Source organism: Rhincodon typus, chromosome 38 (assembly GCF_021869965.1).
Source record: "Rhincodon typus isolate 14 chromosome 38, sRhiTyp1.1, whole genome shotgun sequence".
Taxonomy (NCBI): domain Eukaryota; kingdom Metazoa; phylum Chordata; class Chondrichthyes; order Orectolobiformes; family Rhincodontidae; genus Rhincodon; species Rhincodon typus.
Genome location: NC_063369.1, coordinates 20784502 through 20794713, shown reverse-complemented (window position 1 = coordinate 20794713; position 10212 = coordinate 20784502). Strand labels below are relative to the sequence as shown.

At 41.7% G+C, this 10212-nt stretch overlaps 1 protein-coding gene across 1 annotated transcript in view; it reads right to left on the bottom strand.

Moving 5' to 3' along the window:
* pkn1a (protein kinase N1a) overlaps positions 1 to 10212 on the bottom strand; it is a 255923-nt gene that overhangs the window by 32207 nt on the left and 213504 nt on the right. The window contains exons 18-20 of the mRNA XM_048617854.1: positions 9696 to 9758; positions 6818 to 6894; positions 2459 to 2601 (exon numbers count right to left, since the gene is read on the bottom strand). Coding sequence (XP_048473811.1) covers positions 2459 to 2601; positions 6818 to 6894; positions 9696 to 9758 — 283 coding nt within the window. The remainder of the gene's footprint in view (positions 1 to 2458; positions 2602 to 6817; positions 6895 to 9695; positions 9759 to 10212) is intronic.

The window sequence follows — 10212 nt, the reverse complement described above, 5'->3', positions numbered from 1 at the left end:
GTGTGTGTGTGTGTGTGTGTGTGTGTGTGTGTGTGTGTGTGTGTGTGTGTGTGTGTGAGAGAGAGAGAGAGAGAGAGAGAGAATGTATAGTGTGGTGGGGTTACCTGTAGTGCGAAATGAACCCAAGAACCTCTGATCAACGCTATACACCAGATACATCGATGACATTTTCTTCCTTTGGAGTCATGGCGAGGAATCACTGAAACAACTACATAAGCGATATCAACAAGTTTCATCCCACCATCAGAATTACCACGGACTACTCTTTAGAATCAATCTCATTCTTGGACACACACATCTCCATCAGCGACAGACACCTCAGTACATCACTCTACTGCAAGCCTATGGATAACCTCATGATGCTGCATTTCTCTAGCTTCCACCTGAAACATATTAAAACAGCCAGCCCCTACGGACAAGCCTACACATACACAGAATCTGTTCAGATGAGGAGGAAAGAAATGGACATCTGAAGGTGTTGAAGGATGCCCTCGTAGGAACAGGATACTTTTCAATTGCCAATTCCAACATGCCACAGCGAAAAACCATAATGACCTCCTCAGAAGACAGACGCGGGATACGTTTGATAGGGTGCCCTTTGTCATCCAGTATTTCCCGAGAGCAGAGAAACTTTGCCATGTTCTTTGCAGCCTTCAACACGTTATCGATGACAACGAGCACCTCGCCAAGATCTTCCCCATGTCTCCACTTCTCGCCTTCAAACAACCACCAAACCTTAAACAGGCCATTATTCGCAGCAAACTACCCAGCCTTCAGGACAACATTGACGACAACACTATGCAACCCTGTCACGGTAACCTCTGCAAGGCATATCAGCTCTTCAACATGGACACTACCATCACATGTGGTAACACCACCCACCAAGTGAATGGCAGATAGTCATGTGACTCGACCAACGTTGTCTATCTCATATGCTGCAGGCAAGGATGCCCCGAGGCATGTTATACTGGGGAAAACCAAGCAGACGCTACAACAACAGATGAATGGGCACCACGCAACAATCGCCAAACACGGATGTTCCCTCCCAGTGGGGGAACACGTGAGCTGTCAACGACATTTGGCCTCAGATCTTTGGGTAAACATCCTCCAAGGTGGACTTTGGGATACACAACAATGCAGAGTCACCAGGCAGAGGCTGATAGCCAAGTCTGGTACCCATGAGGATGGCCTCAACCAGGTCGCACTAAAGGTGACCCACAACACTACACACTTTCACACACACATACATATACACTCACTCACATAAACACACACACACACACTCTCCCCTGTCTCTCACGCACACTCGCACGCTCTCCCACCTTCTCTCTCACACATACACATGCACATGCACACGCACACGCACACACACACATGCACACACACTCTCTCTCACACATAACATGCATTGCCTGGCCTAAAATGTCACCTCTTCTTTACACTGATAAAACCTTTAGTTCTCTCAGACCATGACTTGAAAGGAATTCAGGGATTTACATAAATATATTAATCAGTTAAAACTTCTAACTGATTAAAGATTTAACATCACCTTAGGTTTGTTTAGTACATCCTCATCAATGGTGTGAACCTTTGATCTTTTACTCATAAATTCTGTGTCTGCTATTACCTCTCTCACTAACACCTGAAGGAGGGCTGAGGCTCCAAAAGCTTGTGTTTTCAAATAAACCTGTTGGACTATAACCTGGTGTTGTGTGGTTTAAAATTATGAACTGTTTTGATGAAGTAAACAGAACAAGATTATTTCATCTAGTCCAGGAGTTTGTGATGAGAAGTGCTTTGACATTTTGCAGTTTTGATAGTGGCATCAATGCCTTGATATAGGGAGAGGCTGATATTGTGCAAGGCAAAATTCCAAAGTATTTTCTGAGGAAGGGTCACCGGACCCGAAACGTTAACTCCGTTTTCTCCTTCACAGATGCTGCCAGACCTGCTGAGCTTTTCCAGCAACTTTGTTTTTGGTCCAAAGTATTTAAAGCAGGTTAAGATGCAGGATTGCTGGGGAAGAGAGAAAGGGGCTGTCAACTAGTTTTGACATAAGGATAACAAACTGGTATCCCTCCTTTTGCTGCAGCTTCTGACATACAAGGCGTACTATGCCAGCTGATTGGAGAATCAAGGACTGGGGACATGCTTTAAAAAAAACGAGGTTTTAAGAATACATGCAAAAGGATAAGCAGAAGTTTGAAACACAATTGCAATTGATGTGGGCACAAGGTGCCAATTCTAAATTTGGGATCATTAGATTCTTGTTCACCAAAAATGTTAAGAGGAGTTAGGTATCAGCCATGATCAATTTCAATAACTGAATAAGTCCGAGGGGCTGAACAACCTTCATCTGTTCCTATGTTTCAAACAAGACTTTATAAATTGAGAGAAAGTACACAGGAGGATTATCAATATACATTCAATGTAAATAATGATCCTCTTCAGGACTCACCTCTCCCACCAGCATCTCATAGATGAGAACACCAAGTCCCCACCAGTCCACAGCCCGGGTGTAGGAGGTGTCTGTCAGAACCTCAGGAGCAAGAAACTCTGGAGTACCGCAGAAAGTGCTCGTCCGCTCTCCATAGCCCATATCTACAATGATAAAACCACACAATTTGTTTTCTATTGCATAGGGAATTCAGACTTAGGACAACAGGCTAAGGCCTCTTGATGGAGAACTTACAGAGCGAGTTGCGGCTGAGAATAGAATAGAAAACTGGAATTATAAAGCACTTGGAGCAGCCAGAGCACCCACATTCCATGAAGGGGATGAAACAGTGGCCACTGCTGGTATTAGCTGGCCCAATACAGACAGAAACTGGGTGAAACCTGGTGATGCTCTAAGGACTGCCCCAGCTCCAGAAATTGAAAAAATTAACGTGGCCACTGTTCGCTTCTGCACCCCATCTATCATCTCTGTGTTCAGAGCCCTGGACGAGCATTCTTGAGTAGTGAGGTTAGGAGCAGGAGTTGACAAACACTGCTTTTGTTCATCTGGTACTTGACACCCCACAACTGTAGATTCAATTTTCCAGTAATATGGAAAGCACACTAGCATCGAGAAGGCAACCGTTCATTCCCTAGGGAGGTAATATTACCTTTAGTGCTTTGGAAATTTCTGGTATGAAGGAGCAGCAGCAAAGTTACCCAAACAAGCAAAGAGATGGTGCAGGATGATATATAGTTATAACTCCACTGTAAAGAGGTTGCATTAAAATTAAACTGAATTGGGAAAACAGTTTGGAGTAAAGGAAAATGTCGTAAAAGGCACACGCATTTCTTGCTCACTGTTTCATATTGATGATTTCTAGTTATACTCTTCCCCAACTCTCCATATCTACTCTATCAAAAGGTTTTGGAATTTCAAAGATTTCTCTTAGTTATTCTACAGCCTCCTTTCTTTAGCAGGAATGAGATGCAATCTGTTCATAGTCTTCTGCTGTACAAACCCTTACATTTCTAATATCACCTGTGTAAACCTTCCCTGCACACTCTATCTCCTTTCTACAATTGGTAACCAGAACTGCAAAAAGCTAAAGTGCATTCTAACCAAGATTTGTTGCAGGCTTAGCATAATCTCCCTACTTCTCAAATCTATCCATACAGGAAAAAAACCCACAGTATTTGGTTTTGCATTTTTTATAGTCTTTGTAACGATGAAGTTTTGTATTTACTATTTCTTGGAGATTGTGACAGACTTATAGAAAATAGATTTATTTCAAGTTTTGTGGAAACATCCTTGGTGGTTTATTTAAAAGAAGTAATTGAAAGATCACAGTGTATGTTGGTGATTTGTTTTTAAACAACATTTCCTATAAATCACATGATTGGTAGATAATATCAGCTAGCTTTTTTGGAGTCCCCTGCTGGGGCTGTTATGAAAGGTAAATGGCTTGGAAAGCTTCATAGTTTATCTGGTTCAGCTAGAGGAAGGCTTGCTAAGAACAAGCTGAGTTGAAGGAACACCTGCTAAAGCCCATGATCTCTCCCATTTTTGAAAAGAAAACACCGTTGTAGAGTTCTGTGTGAAACCTATTTGTTCTTTTGGAAGCGTGATTGAAGAGACATCTCAACAATGCATTTCCTTAGCAAGCTCTGTCTGCAAGACTTTAAAAACTGTGTATGATTAGTGACATGATCGTACTTTCCAGAACATCAGAGCAACAGACTCTAGAACATTATATCATTGTGTTTATGTCTTCAAGAAAAACCCAACAGCTGAAGTGTTTCTTTTCAGGAAGCCAACCTCTACAGAAAAGAACCCTTTTATTTTTCCTTTCCTTAAGTGTGTGCATATTTTAGGAATACTTAGAGCAATAAGCATTTCTACATTACTAAATGTATATGTTAGCTAACTATTGCCAATTATTAAATAAGCTTTGCATTGATTATACACCAATAATTGTATTCGTTAAGAAACCTGGTTGACAGATGGTTTTGTAGACAAGGTATTTAATTAGTCGTCTTGGCAATTGGAAAAAGTATTTTTATTTGATGTTGTGACCGCTAGAATAGTGGGACTTTGTGTGACCATCTACTCCTCCAACCTGAGCAGCAACACTCTGAAATTTAGGGGTAGAAACGTACAAAAATCAAGAAAGGGTCATGACAGAATAAATAAGCAAAAACTATTTTCAATAACAGAAGGTCCAATCACCAGAGGCGAAATGAGGAGGGTTTCTTTTGAAATGTTAATGATCTGGAATTAAATACTTGCAATCTTGATGGAAGCAGATAAAACAATTATTTAATGGGACCTGGATAAATATTTTAGAGGAAAAAATGACAGTATTCTGTAGTAACAGCATTTGATTCCAGCTAACAGGCTCTTTCTTTCAGAAGTCCAGCGCAGAATTTCCTCATTCGATGCTACATAACTCCATAGATTCTTCTGTCAATATAATCTTCACTGAGATGATTGTCCTGGATTACTGCAACTCCAACAATATCTGAGGAGCTTACGATTAGCTGAAATAGCTCAGTTGGGACAGTGCTAGATTCAAGATTTAAAGGTCCCTGTTCAATCCCAGGTTTCAGCAGAATAAGCAGTACCTTTCTGTTTCAGTGTACTTAGTCTTATCATAAGATTGAGTGTATCTAAGACAGAGATAGATTGATTCCTTTACTAATCAAGAACCTAAGGTGTTATGGGAAGAAGGCAGGAGAATGGGTTTGATAAACATCAGCCATGATTGAATGGTGGAGCAGACTCAAAGGGCCGCATAGCCTAATTCTGCTCCTATATCTCATGGTCTTGTGGTTTTACTATCACAGGCAAAGCAGCTTGCTGTTTGGCATCATACTACCACCTTAATTGTTCACTCCCACCTCCATCCATGTGCTGTAGAATCTTATATTGCTCCTTTGACAACACCTTCCAAAAACTAATATTTACCAGTTAGATGAACAAGGGCAGCAAGCTTCCCTCCAAGCCACTCACCATCCTGACTTAACTATATTGCCATTCCTTCACTATTACTGGGTGAAAACCTTGGAGTTCCCTTCCCATCACTCTGGGTATAATTATATCACGAGGACTGCAGCAGTGCAAGAAAGCAGCTCACCACTATCTTCTCCAGAATCAATTAGCCAGCAATGCTTATATCCTGTTCAATTAATTTAAAAAAACATCGCCCATCCCCAAAATTGTAAGAAGGGGCTTTCTTAGTTTTTCTGAGCTCCTTCTGATCAGACTGGAAAAGGTCTGGTTAAAGGCTCCTACGATGGATACATAACTTATAGTTTGCAGGGTCTACCCCAGAGTGGAGGAAGGTATAGATGGTCTGATTAGCAAGTTTGCAGATGACACTAAGATTGGTGGAGTAGCAGATAGTAAAGGGGACTGTCGGAGAATCCAGCAGAATATAGATAGATTGAAGAGTTGGGCGGAGAAATGGCAGATGGAGTTCAATCCAGGCAAATGCGAGGTGATGCATTTTGGAAGATCCAATTCAAGAGTGAACTATACGGTAAATGGCAAAGCCCTGGGGAAAATTGATACACAGAGAGATCTGGGTGTTCAGGTCCATTGTACCCTGAAGGTGGCAACGCAGGTCGATAGAGTGGTCAAGAAGGCAAATGGCATGCTTTCATTCATTTGACAGGGTACTGAGTACAAGAGTTGGCAGGTCATGTTACAGTTGTATAGAACTTTGGTTCGACCACATTTGGAATACTGCATACAGTTCTGGTCGCCACATTACCAAAAGGATGTGGATGCTTTGGAGAGGGTGCAGAGGAGGTTCACCAGGATGTTGCCTGGTATGGAGGGCACTAGCTATGGAGAGAGGTTGAGTAGATTAGGATTATTTACATTAGAAAGACGGACGTTGAGGGGGGGACTCGATTGATGTCTACAAAATCATGAGAGGTATAGACAGGGTGGATAGCAAGAAGCTTTTCCCCAGAGTGGGGGACTCAATTACTAGGGATCACGATTTCAAGGTGAGAGGGGAAAAGTTTAAGGGAGATATGCGTGGAAAGTTCTTTACGCAGAGGGTGGTGGGTGCCTGGAACACGTTGCCAGCGGAGGTGGTAGAGGCGGGCACGATAGCGTCATTTAAGATGTATCTAGACAGATACATGAATGGGCAGGGAGCAGAGGGATACAGATCCTTGGAAAATAGGCGACAGGTTTAGATAGAGGATCTGGATCGGTACAGGCTTGGAGGGCCAAAGGGCCTGTTCCTGTGCTGTAATTTTCTTTGTTCTTTGTTCTTTACCATTTTAAAATTACATATGCTAAGAGACGTGGTATGAGTGAAATAAAGGGGGCTATGGCAATCAAATGCTAAGCAGTGATACCAACCTTCCTTACAAAGTCCAAAATCAGCGATTTTGACATAACCCTCTGTGTCAAGGAGCAAGTTATCAAGCTTCAAATCCCTGCAGGAACAAAGGATGAATTTCAACCATTGTCAAGAAATGAGAAGTTTAGAATAATCTAATAAGCAGACTAACAGGTAAAAACATAGAAATTATTCAAAATACAATTGTAAAGGCATAGCAAATTGAAAATGTTCTCCAACATCTTGCATATATTATTTTGGATCGCCAAAAGGTATTAATGGTCCAGAAGGGAGTTACAATACCGGGGTGTGTGGAGATTTATTGTAGATGATGTGGGGCAGGTGACTCAAGTATATTAGATCTTCCTTCAAGAACATAAAGAACAATGTGCGTGGGAAATTGTGTCTCTCAAATTTGATTGAGTTTTTTGAGGAGGTGACCAAGACAAAGTGAGCTAACTGTCTGATAAACTGTTGGGTCAGAACAAAGCTCTGGACTCCAAAGGGCAAAGCTATGAAGAGAAATTACATAAACTGGCATTGTATTGTCTAGGACTTGGGATGTCAAGGAGTAACTTGATTGAAGTTTTCAAGATATAAAGGGAACAGACACTTGGACAGGTGTATGGTTAAGAAAAGTTTAGAGCAATATGGGCCAAACATAGGCAAATGGGACTAATTCAATTCAGGAAACCTGATCAGCATGGACAAGTTGGGCCAAAGTGTCTGTTTCTGTGCTGTATGTCTCTATTACTCTATGAAGAAATTGGAGCAGGAGTTCCATTCAAGATCATAGCTGATCTGCTGGTGTCCTCAACACTACATTCTTGCCTGTCCACCATTACTCTCAGCTGCGTTGCTAGTTTAAAATCTGTCCAGCTAAGCCCTCACCTAAATTCAATGACCCAGACTCCAGTGCTCCCTGTAGAAGGGAATTCAAAACATAAATGACCTTGTTACAGAAAAAAAACCTCCCCATCTCTGTCTTAAATGGAAAACCTCCTGTTTTTAAAAACTAGGGTCTTAGAACCCCAAAACAGAGAAGCCCTTCGGACAAGAAGTCTGCACCAATCTATCTACACTAATCTCAGCTTCTAGCACTTGGCTGGTCATCTTGAATGTTCTGACATTTCAAGTGCTCATCCACATGCTTCTTAAAGGTTGAGAGGATTCCCACCTCTACTACTTTCCCACACAGCACATTTCAGATTCCCACCATCTTCTGGGTAAAAATATTTTCCTCAAATCTGATCTAAACTTCCTGACCTTAACCTTAAGGTTGTGCCCCCTCATTACTACCCTTTCCAATAAGGGAAATGTTGCTTCTGTCATCACTATCGTCTCAACATTGGCCCTATCAAGTCCCCTGGCCTGGATTTTCTGCTGGTCAGACAGCTGATATTCTAACATAGATGGGAGTTGCACAAAGGGACCCTGTGGAATCCCTATTTTAGCACATTCTGAACAATTTTTCAGAGAAATTCTACTTTCCACTAGGCAATTCCCCAATACCCGGAACCCTTTGAAAGTCATTTAAATTGGGGACTTTGGTGCGTTCCAGTGAAATTAAGAAAAGGATTGTTCAGGAAACGTCTGTGTATTTTATACCCTGACGAATTCTTGAGTGATTATTCAACAGGAACATACTTACCATAACACAGCCCCATCTACACCTCCCACAGACCCTGAGCTGGCACTCTCCAGGGCACTACCCTGGGGAGCAGACACTCCCACCCTAATCCACATTCAAATTTCTTACTGCATCAGATGCAATCTGAGGAGATATAGCCCTGAAAGAACTAGGTTAGTTTCCTCACCCAGTATTACCACAGATCCTCAGCAAATACATACGTTAGTAGGCCTGGAGGCAAATACTACTGAATCAGAGAATAGAATCATAGAATCCCTACAGTGCGGAAACAGGCCATTCGGTCCAACAAGTCCACACTGACCCTCCAAACAGCATCCCACTCAGACCCATACCTACCATTTCCATGTAACCCTGCATTTCCCATGGCTAACACACTTAACCTACACATCCCTGGACACTTTGGGGCAATTTAGCATGGCCAATCCACCTGACCTGCACATCTTTGGACTGTGGGATGAAACCAGTTCTAAGGAAGGGTCCCAAAATGTTAACTCTGATTTCTCTTCACAGATGTTGCTGGACCTGCTGAGCTTTTCCAGCAACTTCTGTTTTTGTTTCTGATTTACAGCATCTGCAGTTCTTTTGGTTTTATTACTCCATTTAATCCCACACCCCCTCGTTTTTACCCACATCGCAGAAATTACTCAACCAATGAATGTTTGCTCTGTACCCCTCCTAAAAGCTATAGGTTGTGCTTCTACCTACATACATGTAAAATAAGTTTCCCTCCCACTGTCCCTGCTTCTTTCAATTTCAAACTGAACCCTCTGGTTATCGACCCATTAGAAATCGTTTCTCTTTGCTTACCTTATTTAAACCCTTCATGCTTCTGAAGTCCATCACTCCTGAAATTTCTTCTGTTTCCTTGTCAAAGTCTTCACGAACCCAAATTCTTCCCACATACACTGTTCTGCCCAGAATGGGCATTGTACCATTTCTGCACCAAATTTGCATTGATCAACATTTGGCACATCCTGATTTTTGTGCTCTGATCCTCTTTTCATCATGTCCAAGATCTCATGTGCTCTCTATCCATTAACAAATTTTATACACGTGCGACTATTGCCCCTTTCATCCATAGTTTTTAATATTGTTCTCAAGCCTAACACACAAATTTTAATTCCAGTAAAAAATCTAGTCATGTGTAGAGTCGTAAAGCATGGAAGCAGATCCTTCAGTATGTAGTATTCAGCAACAAAAGGTTAAACGCAGCTTTGAACCTGCTAGAGGATAAAAAATCTTCTCACCTGTACACAATCTTGTTATCATGAAGGAATTGCAGCCCAAGGACGACACACGCAGAATAGAACCTGCAAGAAACAATTGTAAAATTAATTTTCATGCCATTTTTAATTTTGGTCATCCTTGAGCATCAAACAAGTCTGTGGCAAGGTTGACTATGATCCACTGACTTTAAATACAACTCTATAACAACTTCTAGAACATAGGAAAGAGTTTTGACCTCTCAACTGGTATTTCTCCAAACACCATGAAAAATAACGTCCAGGTTCTTAATTTTTCCCACAGTGTATGGGGTTAGAGTAAGAATTGTTTGTGTAGACCATTCTCTGTGGAATGGTCTGAATTAGGAAGCCTAACACACGTTGGGGTTTAGTTTCTAGAGGGATAGAATGCTAAAGGACCATTGAATCTGGGTTAGACCATGGTTGCCTGAACATTGTGGAGGCCAAAACTCTGCGCATTATAGAAAGGATATGCAGGCACTAGTAAAAGTGCAGAGAAAGATTCACTGGGATGATACCA